General features: G+C 35.8%; 2 protein-coding genes across 6 annotated transcripts in view; both read right to left on the bottom strand.

Annotated features, from left to right (window-relative positions):
* IPO11 (importin 11) overlaps window positions 1–16,671 on the bottom strand; it is a 115,525-nt gene that overhangs the window by 14,699 nt on the left and 84,155 nt on the right. For 2 of the 5 annotated variants that reach the window (XM_074812516.1, XM_074812517.1), the window contains 2 exons: window positions 11,674–11,841; window positions 2,190–2,285 (listed from right to left, as the gene is read on the bottom strand). In XM_074812516.1, the coding sequence (XP_074668617.1) occupies window positions 2,190–2,285; window positions 11,674–11,841 (264 nt within the window). Of the gene's footprint in view, window positions 1–2,189; window positions 2,286–11,097; window positions 11,199–11,673; window positions 11,842–16,671 lie in introns of those variants that run through there. The other 3 variants (XM_074812519.1, XM_074812520.1, XM_074812518.1) reach the window with 3 other exon arrangements.
* Window positions 8,476–11,187, bottom strand: LRRC70 (leucine rich repeat containing 70). The gene has a single exon (XM_074812521.1). The coding sequence runs from the start codon at window positions 11,185–11,187 to the stop codon at window positions 9,262–9,264; it is 1,926 nt and encodes a 641-aa protein (XP_074668622.1). The 3' UTR covers window positions 8,476–9,261.

Here is a 16,671-nt window from a genome sequence, read left to right as displayed (position 1 = left end):
ATTAAAAAGGAGACAAAAATATGTAAATTACCAAACAAGATTGAATTAACTTTTTCAGACGGTGATAAATTTTAGGTCCCACAAAGTAATTAAAAAAAGCTAGGAGAGGATGGAATAAAAAAATAAGATAAAATTGAAAAAATGTGAATACTGGTGAGACAAGACTAGAGCAATGGAATGCTCCCTGTTCCAGAAAATCTCAAGTCTGTAAAGCTTTCTTGTAATTATCACTACAATGCAACACATAAACACTAGAAAAACTTGAGTGTAATCCCTTTGTACTGTAAGCCAGGGCATTGTGTAATAATTTTCAGAATCTGATCAAAATTCCATCTAAAAACTGGCAAGACCTTTATCTCAGCTTTTGTATTTGGAACGGCTCTTCCAAAATTTCATTGCTCTAACTACAACGGTTTCTTCACATTTCCATTTTAAATGTATTCATGGTTAGCTTACACTTAAACCATCACTATCATTTAATGTGTACAGTTTTCCCTGTGCATATTTACCCCTTCTTTATCCTTTACTGGCTGCAGTTCTATATTGCTTCAGCTTTGATTTTCCTGTGCTAAACATGTATATATTTTGTGTCTGCACTACAGTAAATAGATACTATGATAGTCAGCAGAGTACACAATTTTTTTCTGAGCCAGTTCACGTTTAAAATCATTCTTCTTCAACCTGCAGAGCCAGAATAGCACACAACTCCAGATGACTGCTCTCATTTTATTTACTTTCAGATGATGTCAAAATGTAGAACACAAATGTCAGAATCTTTCTAACAGCCCATTCCATATCTGCCAACAGGAATATGTCCTTGGTTCAGTGTGTCTATATTTTATAAAGCAAAAACAGTGTCCAGAGTTTGGAAAAGTACAGTGACAAGTTCTACAGGCCTTCAAGCTTAAAATATGAAATGTACTAAGACAAAGTTTTATTTATTTCTCTGTGATAACTGTTTTTAAGAAGTGAAGGCAAAGTAACATGTTTAGAAATAGAAGTGACCCTAACGTTGTCTCTGATAGTAAATAGAACACGGTGCCAAAGCACATTGCCAGACTTTGAAGTTACATCTTCTCTACTGAGAGGTAGAAAAAAAAAAGTACTTTTGCAAGCAGTTCTTGGGCACAGATCAGGCTCAGCATGTATGGACATTCTCAGAGCACACTAGTGTGCATACCACCTGTTTTAAGTGGAGGAAAACTTAATAGATTGCATGCAGGCTGTTCTGTGCCAGCTGGCTTCAGTGCCAGCAAACGTCCCCTTAGGCAATTAATTAGTTCAGATATAGTCTGTTCCATCACCAGGTAATTATCTGAAAGTTAGAAAACATTTGATTCTTAGCATCTAATTAACAGAAAATACTGTTGTTAGAATATAGTGTCTGTAGGGACATCTTGTAGAGCACCTGTTTTTAATGTCTTACAACTCTCCATCATTCTAAAACCATGTAATCATTAGAAAAAACATCATTAAGATCTGTCCTAAAAATCCTTACTATTCAGTGTTTTATTACTTTTCCAGGTTTGATGGAGTATCACCAGTAACCTGGGAGTCTGCAGAAGATGAGTGAGTGTGGTGCTGGGCGGCAGTGCACTCCAAGCACCCCTGACACCACCTTCCTGCCACAAACTCTTGCTCCCAGCTCTGGAAAGTCTCTTTTGAGGTATGCCCTCTAGCAGCAGGTGTGTTAAGTGGAACAACTGAAGGGGGAGCATTGTCCTTGTGGGATAGGTTTTCAAGCTCTCCAGGCCACAAAGTATTGTATACTAGGTCCACTTAATGAGGCTGAGGCATTTAGGAAAAGATCTTGGTTAAACTACAGATGCCACATCAAAGAAACTGTGAGCTATCACCCTATCAACACACAAGCTTGTGGGATTGTAATTTTACATATAATAGCCAAGTCAGCAAAAAGGAAATCTAAGCATATAAACATTTTAACACATCATTTAGTAGCTAACTTAATGAACAATATAAGATTATATTGACTGCCATTTGAAGCCCTTCATCCCTTCATTACCATTATTTTTTCTTAAGACCAAAAATTTCCTATCTTACTAAAACATTAACTCCTGTGAAAATAGAACTCTTGCATGTCAACTGCCTACGTATTTTTCCAATCAAAACACTACATATAAAACAGTACTACTGCTTTGAAACCCACAAAAATTAGATTTTCCACTTACTCTTTGTATGTTTCTGTTTCAGGATCTTCACTCATAACATCATGCAGCCCTTCCACTGAAATGTTGATGATACCACAAAATTTATCTTGGATAACACTGGAAAAGAACAAAATTTATCTTGGATAACATTGGGAAAGAACAGGAAAGTGACTTAGCTAAAGGAACTAAACAGGAAATTTGCTCAATAACTGTAGAGCACATTTACTAAGCAGTATTTTCATTGCTTACTGCTTAGCTGAGCATGCTACCAAGCAGCTAATTAATTTTTTTTTTTCATTTCACAAAGGCTTCAAAAATACTCAAGAAACATTATTCTTAAATAGAATAAAGCCTCATGTGTTACTGTTGAAAACTTAGAAATAATTGAAAATGCAATAAAAGAAAAAATACGTTAGCACAGGACCCAAGAACTGAGCAGGGAGGGCATACTGCTGCTAGGAGGGAGGTCAGAGTACTGGCTTATATTCCTAACACGTTTATACATTTTCTCCCATCCCTATTCAATGCAAAATCTACACACAAACCCCTGAGCAAGGGGCAGCTTGTACATATGCTAGACTCTCCTATTGTTTTCTCTGTCCAGACTTAGGAGTATTTTTTCACCCTCCTAGGCAGCTGAATGACTCCCCATACAAGGTGAAAAATATCTGCAGCCAGTTCTGCACAAACACCACTTCCCTGACTATAGAGAGAAAGGTGAGGTAGATTTTTGCTATTTAAACACAGCACATCCTGCCATTTGAAACACCAGGCTTTTTAAGACAACTGCAAAGGGCTGGCAGGTATCACTCAGGACCTAAAAGACATAAGCACCTTTCACCAACATGAGTTTAAGGCCAGACTGGATACCTCCCCATCACCCAAAATGACACTAAACACTTACATTTAGACACTTGACCCTGCCTTGAGAATTGATGTGCCTGTAGTGTAAGGGCATAGAAACATGATCTCCCCATGATGGAAAAAGAAGGTGCCACAGCTCCTAGTTAATGGAAAGCAGCTGTGACTGCTGTTTCTGCTGAATTTCCTGCTGCTGTGGGTCTAATGCCAGAGATGCACTGTTGTGGGACTTTGGTGCATGGACTCCTACTCTGTGAACTAAAAAAGGTGAAGACATACTGCAAGTGAAAAGATGTTCATCTCAAGAAGACTGCAAGAGTTCTAGCTACAAGCAGCAAAGAAAGAGAAATGGCCTAACTGGTGATTGTAAACCACAGTTCTCTTCCTGGGACTGCCATTGACTGAAGCAATTTATTACATCTGTTTGGAATTTTAGGCTTAATTTTCCCAAAAAGATGCTCCTGCTCTCTACTAGACAGCAGCAGACATGTTCCATATTTGTCTAAAGGTACTGAATACTAAGTTCATGTATTTTAGTTTGGGCCTTTAGGTTTTAATATAGACAAATCTATTTCTTAATATTCTTTCATTTTCTTTTCTTATTTGGAATGAAAACTGAAAAACTGGATAAACTGTAGCTCCTTGTACATTTGTTATTGCATTTGAAAAACTTGTCAGACATACAACAAAATTTTGTGTATATTACAAACAGACATTATATAGTAATGGATGCTTTGGAAAAAATGTATATCAAGTTAGAATACTAAGCATATAAAATTCCTTAAATTTGTTTTGATAAGATTATGATTCATCTCATGACAACTTTGTTTCCAAAGGATTACTTTTGTTCCCTTTTTTATTCAGCTACTATGAAATGCCAGGATCTGAACTGCACTTTGTATAACGAAACCTGAAACTCTTAAATTCTAAAAAATGAAAATTGACATTTTCACTCAGTCTGGCTTATTCTTATTATCATCGTCAAGTACCTTCACCCTTGCCTAAAAGCTTCCCCATCTCATCCAGAATAGCAAAGTATTACATGTTGTGAGACAATCTCTGTGGGGTTCTGCAGATAGCAAGCAAACAGCCTTCCAACCACACAGCACCACTGAGAAAGTGAGCACTGCCTGCGGAAGGAGCCCTCGGAGACAGAGCAGGTTTCCTTACTCGACTCAGAGATTCCTACCTAGCACACCTCCCATTAAAGCTTTTTTGCCTCATACTCTTTTTGAAACACATCTCTAGGAAAATGCCATTAATATGGTTAATATTTTCCAACATGAGAAAGGAAACAGCTGTCTTCAGATTCATGTCAATAGAGGACACAGGGCATTCAACAGAGAACAAATGCAAACATTTTGCATCTTCGAGAAGTAAACTATGCCCTGTATGTATGCACTATTTAATTAATAATATAGATTGCTATCCATTACCTGGTAGTTATACTTCGTCCTTCGAAGCTGCATGAAGAATCCCTAACTGCCGCAGAAATTTTATACGGGGCGGGGGAGGGGAAGAAGAGAAATGTGTTTGACCCAGTGAAGGCATAGCTTTTTCATCAGCTGCAGAACTAATTATGGTCAATTTATTCAGGGACATTAATTAACCAACATGTAAAAAAATACTATAGGCATAGTGCCCATTAACTTTCTGGTTTTTTTCCAAGCTTCAGATTGATAGGAGTACACAGGGAGGCCCATTTCAGTAACCTGTGTTTCCAAGGATCTGTGATACTTCCAGCAGAAATGAAGGATAGTGATTGAAGACCCAAAATACTGTTCTTGATAGTTAACTCCAAAGCACATAAAGAAATCATTGATTTCTTTACTTACAGAGGATATTTTTAATTTATGGCATAAGTGAGAAATGATATTTTACTTCTTTCTTCAGTGAAAGAAAATTCACAGCAATTTTTCTTTTTTTGAGGAAAGCAAAGCTAAATGTAGATGACGTTTCAAAACGTGGCAACTCTTGCCTGCAGCTTTCAGTAAAGATAACTTCCTTTTTCTCCCTCCTCCTTCTGCCTTTAAATGGGACATGAAGTTTCCTCCTACCAAAGACACACTGAAATGTTTACCAAGTATGGAATTATTAAACAATGCAACTATTTTTAGAATACAAGACACATGCTGGTGAAAAATAAAGACAGCATAAGCTCGTTGTGCTTTGAAAAAAAAGAAACCACAATTAAAGTTCAATGGCAATGTAAAATGCATCAGGCCTCATTTTCATACAAGAGAGAGCGAGCCATGCAAATCAATGTAATACATTGATTACTAAAATTAGCCTGCTTGTTGCAAGAAGTGTGTTGTAGTCATACGAGTAGATTCAGAAAAGACAGGGACAATGTATTTAGCTGAACTTTCAAAACAGAACAGTTAATACTGTCCATACTAAAATGTTAACTCAGGAAGAAGGCACCATTTAAGCAGCTCCCCCCTTGGATTGCATGTAATCCAGAAGAGCTATGGAACAAACAGCAGTATCAGGTTATAACTGGTTTTATAACTACCCATTTTCCCTAAGTTATCAGGACAAAACCTCATTTGGTATGCAGCAAAAATTATCAAACACGCCCAGAATTAGAGGATTATAACTTCTGTAAACTTGTTAGGATCTAAAACACTCCAGAACCCAGTTTCAAAGATGCAATTAACACATATTAACTATTTTTTTATTACAGAAAGGATCTTTTATGCTGTCTGTAAATAAAATTCACCTTGCTATAATGAAAGTTAAATGTAGCCAACACTTAGGGCAGCTTGTACATGAATAATCTCAAACCCTTTTTTTTATTTCAAAGATTGCATAATTTGACAGATAAAACAATAAAAGCCTTGCAAAGAAAAAAAAGAGCACATCTGTTCTGAAAAAAAGTAACATTTGTTTTTTTCATTCTGTTTGTCATCTCTAATACTCAGCTATGTATTCAACACTGGTTTTGTTGTAAGGTTTTATGCAAAAATTTAGAATTTAGATTTCAATTACACAGATTACCACTGTAAATAAAGCTTTATCATCATCTTAAAACATGTATCATGATAAAATTTTAGGGATACTTAAATAAAATGGTCCCCATATCTGCTATGCATCTTCCTCAGCCTATCCAAAAGGGACGAAAAATTCTGCATGAGAAAACAAACTTTTTTAGACATTAAAAGGAAGAGGAGAAAATATTTTCTGCTTTTCTACATTTACGAGGATGAAGCAATAAACATCAAAAAAGGGAAAAGCTTAATTTCGTATCTTTACTAGTGTACAGTAGATTTGAGAAAGATTTATTAATTCTTTAATCATATCTCATTAGCCAAGGAAAGAGATGGTGTGGAACAAATGGAGATTACTTTGCATGTACTCCAAGCAATGTAAATAATTATTACACACACACCCCCCCCTTAGGAGCTGCATAGTGCTAAGGAGCTCCTAAATCAGCAGTGTAGCAGCTAAGGCAACATTTGCAGGAGAGTCCTATGGCTGACCATAAGCTTGATGATCACAAAGCGTGCTGTCACTTCATGAGGGCAGACTCAATTAAGTCTTCTAACATATTCTCTAATGATTTTTAAGAGTTAAGACATATGAATCACATGCGTACGCGAAAGGATCTGTTTCCTAGTGAGAACATTTAAATACAAAAGCTACTAACTGAAGAAGGGCATTTCCCCCACAACTGCAGAATGAATCTCTCAACTACTTGTTAGTCTAATCCAAATCGTTGGCAAGCTGAATATTGGAGAATAACTCCACTCCAATGATGGTTTCCAACTGCTCCAGTTCTTTGCTTGCGCAAACAGCTCTGACAGCATCGATTTCTTTCATGCTCCATCAGTACAGATGGTGAGACTCATACCTGGCAACCAACTCCTAGAGCTGCTTGTCAGTGGAAAGAATGAACCTTCAGAGGGAACCTCTTGTGCTCTTCTGTAGAGAGCAGCTGTGGAAATCAGAGCCTAAAACAACAGAGCTATCCCCTGTCAGATTTCTTTGAGAACTAGGTTTGTTCAGTCTCAACCTTTGCCCACTCCCAAAACTCCTCTAATAATGGCACAGCATCATTTCCAGCAATGAAAACTTAACCTGCTTCTACTGGATGTCCATTATTTCTGAATACATTCATATGAAATTGAAAATTTAGAAATATAGCACATAAAACTGCAGAACCTACTACTGTGCAATCACTGATTGAGCAGCTGTTACTAAATGGAAACAAATTTATCACTTATCACAAGGAATTACATAGGAGAGGCCAAAAGTAACAAAAATTGGTTAAAGAGAAAGAGACAGTAATGGATTAGCCACTGAAAAAAAAATAAGTTAAACATTAATTACAGTCAATGTTTTCCCTCCTTAAAAACATCTACCCATTACATTTAACATCTGATCTACAAGTAGAAAATGATAAAGAAATTGTTTCTACTCAAGCAACCCAAAATAGTTTAAGATTTGCCCAAGTAGTTGAATTAAGTGTTCTATAAAATAGAAGTATTTATTCTATTATACAGTAAATTACAGTAAAATATAGTATTACAATATAGTAAATTAATATTTTATCACATTCAATAGACACACATAACAAGCAACAACAGAGGCACGCTTGCACATTCGCACCCATGCAGTGCAGTCAAGGTCAATATATATACTGGTAGCAAATAATATGTGTCATTCCTGGAAATGAACAAACAGGACAATAGAGAGCAGCAGAACATGGCCACGCACATGAGTTACACCAGCAGAAAGCAGGCAGGCTAGAACAAGAACCCTGAGAGCAGTTCTGGTTCATCTGGAGAACACCTCAGTCCCCAGACTGGATCCTGAAACAGCAAGATACTTCTACATAACTTAAATTGACCCCATGGAGGACAGACTATCAAAACATTTTTCTTCATTTTCCCCTGACCAAAATGATCTAACTGTAACTTGTGTTGCTTATAAATCAAGTGGTTGAAGTTTAAGGCACAGGCCTATAGAAGACAATATCTACAAAAGTAAGTCCCATTCAGCTAGCTGAAAGTTTTACAAGATTGGAATATTTAGAACATACTTTTTATGACTTCTTCCTGAATAAAGTTTAAATTACTGGAGTGAGAAGGAAGGAAGAAAGAAAAAAAAAAAAATCAGAAATCCAGGTTGAAAATAAAGCTACAAAACACTAGATATAACCTGACAATCATGTACACAGAACATCAATATTCAAAATAGAAATTAAAAGTTAAAACAAATGCAAACTGTATAGTAAAATAATATCCATCTTTCAAAGATGAAGTCTAAAATTAGGTCTTCACTAAGAAAACGTACTTTGACCTGAACTTGTCATTTCCAAATATATACCACAAATTCTTAAATATCATCAGTAATTCATCCAGAATTATATATTTAAAGTGTAGCATATTTCTTCAGTTTCAGTGTCTTATCTAGCCAAAAACTCCCTCAAACTCTTACTATATAGATGACAAAATATCATTTATTTACAATAATTAATCGGCTCTATGACCTTAGACATAATAAACATTGTCAATTTTTCAATCCAATAGAAATTTAGTTTCCCTATTAACTCCAGTTTCAGGTATTATCATGAAATGATACAGATACACACTAACAAAAAATTCACTTTAATATATTCATTAATACAGACTGAATACACAACTTTGTATATTAAAATGGCATAGGTATCAATAAAATTTGTATCATTTTAAATTCTTCTTTTCCTTGAGAGTTTGAACATACTAGATATAAATATGCTTACTTTTATTTTTTCACTGTGATTATTAATAGAGGCAGAGTTGAAACTACAATAAATAAATGAAGCATTGCTTTTTTTCTCATTCCCCAGGTTTCTTAACTTCATAAGCCTGCTAAAAACTGATGTTTTGCTTGCTTCAAGCTTCCAGTTAGCTATAGAATTTCTATAGAAACTTATACCATTAAGTACTGTAAAATCAAAATAAATGTGTATTTTATACTGTGTGTATATTGAGTTACAGGTGAAAGGTTCCTACAACAGGAACAGAGGATAATACACCTAGCCATATCAGATCTAAATGACATCTAATTAAAAAAAATAATCAATTTCAAAACATGGAGGAAGCACATGATGCAGAACCCAAATTATACCATTTTCCACAATTGTATCAACCACTTTAATCAGTGAAGGTATTTTTAGAAAATTGGGTTCTTGCTTTCTTGAGATTTCAGATCACAATAAAGTTAACATCAAATCAAGTTAGATAAATTACAGTGATGAATGTTCAAACAATATGACCTGTGCCTGACTTTCAGATGCTGTTCGCTTGAGCAGCCTAATTTGGTCCAGTTCTGAATGCTCCATTGAATTCCGACTTAGAGACTGCACTGGGTCAGTTATGTTGTATCTGCCAGGCTGATAAAAACCATAATATTCTATTCTCTTTTCCCCTGAGTTTTCCATCACCTTTAGTTTCTGCCTAAACTGAATAATTTTACAAGTTAAGAACAAGATCACAGCACAAGCCAGAATGAAAAAGGCTAGTAAAATGTCAAAAGCCTGATTCAGCTTTTCTACCTGTTGTGTACAAAATAGGGATGTTTTTAATGATACAGGAGCAGCATCTGTTGGAAAGAATCCTTTTCCTTCTATGGTTCTGTTAACAGGTATAAGCTGTACTGGTATTTGCACTGGTAATGTTGATAATACTGTAGTTGCCCGTGATGGAACTTCAGCAGCATTTTCTTCATAGGGCAACAGGTTAGCAGATGTAGCTGTAGTTCCTTCCCAGAAAGCAACATATTTAGTTTCTGCATTGACAAACTGCTCAAACGTGTTGTGCCTGTTTCCCTTATGCCACGCCATCAGCAAAGTGGTAGTGCTGTGATGGACGCCTACGTATCCTAGAGTCCAGGCTGTTTCTGGGCTGGCAGTAGGGCTACTGCAGTTTGCAAACTGAGTCCACTTAATGTAATGCAAAGGTCTACCACGCATACTCAGGGGATTCTGACAATGAATTTTTACAGCAACAGGAGATGATGCTAGCCAATTAAGTAACCCAAGCATTTTGCAGCTGCAGTTCCAAGGATTATAACTGACTTGTAGATGAGTTAAAGACACTAAGGGCTTGAGAACTTCAGGCTGTAACTCTGTAATATTATTAAACGCTAGACTGAGTATTTTAAGTGACTGTCCCATTTTTTCAAAGGTACCATCGCCAATACTGGTTATTTTATTTCTGTCTAGCTGCAGATACATTAAATTGTTCAATAAAGTAAAAGTGCTGGAATTGATATTTTCTAAATCATTATAACTTAAGATTAACTGCCTAAGATTGTTTAATCCAAAAAACACATTTACAGCAATACATTTTAGCTTTATGTTTTTTAAAGACAGATATCTAAGCTTGTTAAGTCCTTTAAATGCAAAAGGATGTATTGATCCAATGGGATTGTGAGACAAAGACAGTCTTTCAAGATTTTTGAGCCTTCCAATAGCATTCGACGGCACAAGTGTTAAGTTGTTACCTTCAAGGAACAAATATGCAAGATTTTCAAGATGATGAAATGCTGAATCTGATATCCGTGAAATCTTATTATTGGCTAAGTTAAGTGTTTGGAGACTTATCATTCCCAAGAAAGTCCCACTTCCAAGGACACTGAGACGATTTCTTTGAAGTGTTAAATATCTAACAGAAAGAAGATCACTAAATAATCCTCTGGAAACAAAGGCTATTTGATTATTCTGAAGGTACAAACAATGAAGATTGGAAAGACCTTCAAAGATTCCTGGATCCAGGCGTTTAATATTATTGTTATTTAGATGCAAGTAGCACAGTTGGGGGAGTTCCACAAAAGCTTTCGGGTGTACATACGAAATACTGGAGTTATCCATGTAGAGCGCAGCAAGTTTCTGGAGGCCTCTTAGTTCATTTGAAGTGACATGTGATATATTATTGCCACTGAGGTACACAAGAATTGTCGTTTTTGGGAAGTTTTGTGGAATGCTTGAAAGCCCTAAATTACGGCAGCTAACTTGTCTCCCTGTGCAGAGCTGGCAAGCTGCTGGACAGGCAAGAGCCTCCTTCTGGAGCAGCAACAAAAGAAAACAATTAAGGATATACAGGAATGCTCCCAGGCAGGGTGGAGAACTTTGCAGACCACACATATCCCTGTCTTTGGCCTTCTCACTCATCTCTGACTTTGCTAGTAGAGATAAAAAGAAGTTTATAAATATTATTAATTCAAAAGCTTGAAGATTCTACATGTACAGCCGTTAAAATATAAGCATTGTTTTAAAGATTGGTATTTTATATATTCACCTTTGATGTCAAATAAGCAGTTTAAAAATAAAACTTACCAAGTATAAGTTTGAACTACACTGAAAAAATTTTCAAAGGAGATGAACAATGAAACAAATGTACTGCCACCCTAGCCAGAAAATATTTAATTGGTTGCAGCATGAAAGTAACTAAGCTGCCAAAATAACAGCTTCCAGTAAATTCAAAATACTGTTTATTAACTATTTTTTATAGTTAAGAATGCCGAGAAAATGCTTCAGTAGCATTCAAGTAGGAATGCCAACTGGAAACAAGTTTCCATCTACTGGAGGCTCATTTATAATTTGAATTTTACTTTTCTAAAGCTGAGTTACATTCAAAATAAACAAACAATTCCTTACCTAAATCTGAAGTTCATTATTTCTGTTATTTTGCTGTTTTGCAGTTCACTGGAGCAAGTTAGAAGCTGACCGACTACACTTACCGGTGAAACCTCTGTAAAGGCAGTATTGCCGTGTACTAGAGCACTCGCATTTTGCCCCAGGATTTGCAACTGTTCGTCCAGGAAACTAAGAAAGAAGTGGTTAAAGTCAGGTTGCCATGGATACAGGAAACCCTGAGACAGGAAGCCATTTTATCTATGCTTCTGAATATTGTTGGAAAGGAAATCTGAATGATTTGTTTCTAGAAAACCAAGAACTATCTTAGTTTGTAACTGTTGCCAATTTGTGGTTTTTAAAGTACTGTTTTTAACTAGGAGAGCTCAAAAGTGTTTTATTTAAATTAGGTATAACTTTTAGAATAAAGCATACTTATTTGTAACAGCACCACTGCGTTATCTGTAAATCCTTTATTTTTCAGCCAGAATCCCAAATGTTTTATTAAATCAGTAGCAATGCTTATACTGTTCTCTGTCTGCAGAGCCAAACCACTGCTGCCACACACACTCCAGCAGCCCAGCAGAGAGGGAGAAGATGGAGGTCTGGAGGGCAGAGCCCCAGTACCTCCTGCACTCTGGCAAGGCACAGCCTGCCAGCAATCCCAGGGAAACCCACGAAATCTTTGAGATGAGAAACACATGATGTGGTACTAAACTGCTGCGTAGTTGTATTTCAGACTTGATCCAGGTACTTTGTTAAATCTCACTTTACACCACTTTTTTTTAAAGCCAATTTATCTACAACAGACTATGTATATTCTGACAGCCACACCTTTGGTCCACACCATTTGTTTCCTGCAGTGTCCCTTGTGGAGATAAACACTTAGTGCAAATGTGTGTGCTATAAATATCCCACTCAAGTACCGGAGATTACATCCTCAGTTTATCCATCACAAGGACTAAAGATTTGCAAAGTCACATCAAAGGAGAAAAGGGGAAACAACGAAATGAGATGGCAGATTAGAGAGACTACACCTACAAATAGCAATGTAACTATAAAATCATTATTTGTATTGTAACAAGACCTTCCCCTCAGCAAAATGAAGATGACAAAGCCCATCAGTAGCCATAGCCAAGGAAGAGACACAAAAAGAATCAAGTCACTTTGGCCACAATGCTCTCCCACAGGAAGCACAAGTTCACGTAAGGGGCAAAATGCATGAAGCACATGAGCAAAGGAAGCAGAATACACAAGGACATGTTTTGAAGAGGCTTTCTTCCAAATTCTGCCAAAAGAAACTTACGTTTCTGAAGTTTTAAAAAAATGTTTTTGACCATATATAACTGGCTTTTTATGTTTGAAATCTGTAAAACATTCAGTATCAAGAGAAATACTCCTTCTGTTTTTCAACCTGAGCTGGCCAAAATTATCTAGGTTTTGGGATGGAGGGGAATGTTTAAAAAAAAAAAAAGACAAAAATTAACCAAAAAACCTAACAACCTTCATTTCTATCAGACTCAATACAATATCTACAATATCTCTTACAATATCTAGTCTAAAGTAAGAGATCAGGAGAACCAGTAAAATTGATCCATGGGCCACTTTAGGCAAAGGCTGTATCAGTTACAACCCAGAATTTGAACTGCATTTGGTTCTTTTTTCTGAGACCATTAAACCAATAGGAAAACTAATTGTTCTTTATATTTAACTATTTATTTTCACATTTTATTTTTTCATGGTATTTAACATATTCACTGATATAAACAAAAATAAAATAAAATAAAATAGTATGTCATTGCCTTAAAGGGAAAACACTACATAGTTTTGAACAGTTCCCAGCATGATTATAGAAGTATCCTGGATATGTGGGAGAGAACAGTAATAGAAAAATATTATTCAAGTCAAATAGTCAGGTGTGGGGAAAACAGAGATTGACCAAAAATGAAAAATTACTTCAAACAGGAAATTATCTCCTACTGAAGCTTCACCACCTATAGCCCATTTATGCTGATATTTATTTGGGTGAAGAAATCATTAAAAATTACTTCTTTCAAGATGTTCTGTGTGAAACAACCCCACAGGGCTAAAAGAAGCAAGTCCCAATCTAAAAAGTAAGTTTTAAAAGACAAATATCAGTAGGTCTCCCTTTTTGAAAAATGTCAGCATTAACTTATTTAGAAAGACTGAAGAAATTGCTGAAGCTCTATGTGATACCAGACAGCATGGAAATTAAGAGAAACCAATATAGTGACCAGATAAAAGAAAGCTGGTGCTCATTAAGTGGCTGGATGTCTCTGTGGTCTTGTACTAACGGTACCTTATCAATATTCATAAAAACTTTGCTCAAACCCTAGCTGCCACTGTGGTTCTGAGCCCATCGCTGACCTTTGCGATTCTCAGATCCCATGTACAAAATGAGGAAGAAAAAAATCTTAGTTGACATCATGGCTCCTTTCAATTTGCACTAGGAAATGTGGAGAAAGTCCTGTTTTGCACCTTGTAAACACAGTGCCTGGAGGCCCGCAGATCCTATCAGATTATAATTTCCAAGTATTGCTTCATTAATAGTACACACTGTTAAAGCATCTGAAAGCAGTATCTGTTAAGAACAAGAGGCAAAATTACATGCCACGTAACTGATATAATTTTGGGGAAAACCATAAAAAAGACTGGGATACACATATAACTTGGATCAGCATTTCTCAAACTGTCCTGTACTTAAACAATAAAATTCATTACTAGTTGAAAACTGTAAGGAAAACACTTAAACAGGAAAACCCCAAACATTTCTTTCAAACACGTTTAGACAGCTCCAATAGTATGTATTTTAGTCGCTGCAAATTTTGTTGTCCAGCAATAGAAATGCCAGGTTTATATCTGAATACAGCTTCATATGGCAAGAGAGAAAATTATTTTTGAATCCTGAAGTGAATTTTATCTTAATATGCTAACATTGATAAAGTTACTAATGTAATTGCTTTTTAATATATTAAAATCTAGTTCAACAATGACTCCTTGTCAATACAAGCATGAAGTCTGAGCAACAGCAATTTGTCAAAATGTGCATAAAATGACAGGTCCAAGTAATTGAAAGACCATACAAGCACTGCACCTAGTGCAGGCTTTCCAAACCACCTCTATTTTCTCACTGATCCATGTTAGATTAAAGGCAATATAATACAGGTTATGAATATCAGCTAGCATAAAATATCATCCAACTCCAAATTATGTATAGCAGAAAAATATGCAACAACTTCAAAAACAGGCTCTAAAGCTACCCATCTTTTAAATGTATTAAAGCCAACTTTTGGAGAGGGATTTCATTCTCATAGTCATTGCAAAATTACATTAAGGCTTACAAAACAGAGGATGACCAGTTTTTAGCACTGTAATTATTCTTTTGAACTTACGAGAGTGAAACTATCTTTTGCTCTCCAACCACATATTTAGCAAGTACCTCCTCTTACAGGTCTTCCTTCTTTCTTTTAATTCTCCACAGGTGGGCTATGATACAACTTTCTTGTTTTGCGTTCAAATACCTACCAATTTCTGCCCACATCATTCTCCAGATACAACCACAAGTCAAAGTAATTCAGCTACTAACATACTGCTTGGGTAGCATACACATCAGTATTTAATGTTATTTCACCTACCTATATCCAGTAACATCTGCTGTGGACACCTTATTAACGCTAACTTAGCAGACCTCAAAATCCCTTGTTTTTCCCATTATCATCCAGATAATTTTGAGATAATCTCAAATATTGCAGATTCCTCCTAGTACTTCATATTCTTGCCTAAGTAAAAAATCTTGCTTCAGTTACTGAAAATTTCTGTTTGAGTGCTATTGCACTCTCATAATAGCAACAGAGTTAGTTACAAAAGAGAGACACAGGCACAGAAATTAATAACACAGCAAAACCACTCCTATATAGCTTCAGCCTTTACCATTCATTGTAATATTTAGTAAACTCTGTTCAAACTACAAAAGCAGTAAGAAATGTACTCACTATGAATGCAATTCAAACCAAAAGGTTTAAAGAACTCAAAGCAAAGTCATTTCCCAAATTTCAACCAGAATAAACAATTCACATTCCAGAAATTGATTCAAAACTAAATGCAATTGTACAGCTTTCAGCAGCACACTGCCTGCTAGTTTAGGAGATGGGATGGGCATGCACTTGGGTGTTAGTGACTGATAGCTTCTAAAAATTTTACAAAAAGAGAAACAAACATTTAGTGGACTTCCTGAAAACCGCTACAGAGAATACCCATACACAAAATAAAAAAGCTATTTCTTCCTTAAAAATACAAACATTCTTTACACTAGATATTTCCTTAATATCAAAACCTGATGTTTTGCTTTAAACTTTCACCTGACCATTAAATTGTTTGAATATGAAATGCTAATGTCTAAAATAATACTTATTTGCAGAAGTTCTTCTAGTGACATGAGTTGTGTTGTTAGCCACTTTTGTATCTTATCATAATAGTCTGGCACTGTTAAGAAAAGTCACCAAAAATCTCAGCTACTCTCAAGCAGTCTCATATTTCAAAGTATAGGGCAGGGGGATAAGTACCTACCTGTACCAAAACAGCTCAGAACAAACTCAGGTGGAAAAGCAGCTACAAATCTGTATTAATTTTTTTTAAAAAAGTTTGTAAAAATCACAAGATTGTAACACATCTTTAATAATATGCTATGCTTTAGTCACTGTTTATTCAATAACCAATTTGCAAACATGTAAACTGCACGTTACAAAGGACAAAGATAAAATGTTTGAAAAAAGCTGTTTAGTGCATTATCATCTTTTGCTATCTTTTATATAACTCAAACATTCAATTTTAAGGTAGGTTACATTTAGAAGAGTTTTACGAAAGAATTCTGGAGTTCTTTATATAGGCCACAAACAAAAGCATGGTATCAGCAGCAATCAATCCCTTATGACTGCAGGTTGTTTTCTGCAGCAGTTCAGCTGCAGTTAGTGACATAATCCCTTGTCATCACTCGGTACATTT

This window comes from Strix aluco, chromosome Z (assembly GCF_031877795.1).
Source record: "Strix aluco isolate bStrAlu1 chromosome Z, bStrAlu1.hap1, whole genome shotgun sequence".
NCBI lineage: Eukaryota > Metazoa > Chordata > Aves > Strigiformes > Strigidae > Strix > Strix aluco.
This window is presented reverse-complemented; position numbering and strand designations above follow the sequence as displayed.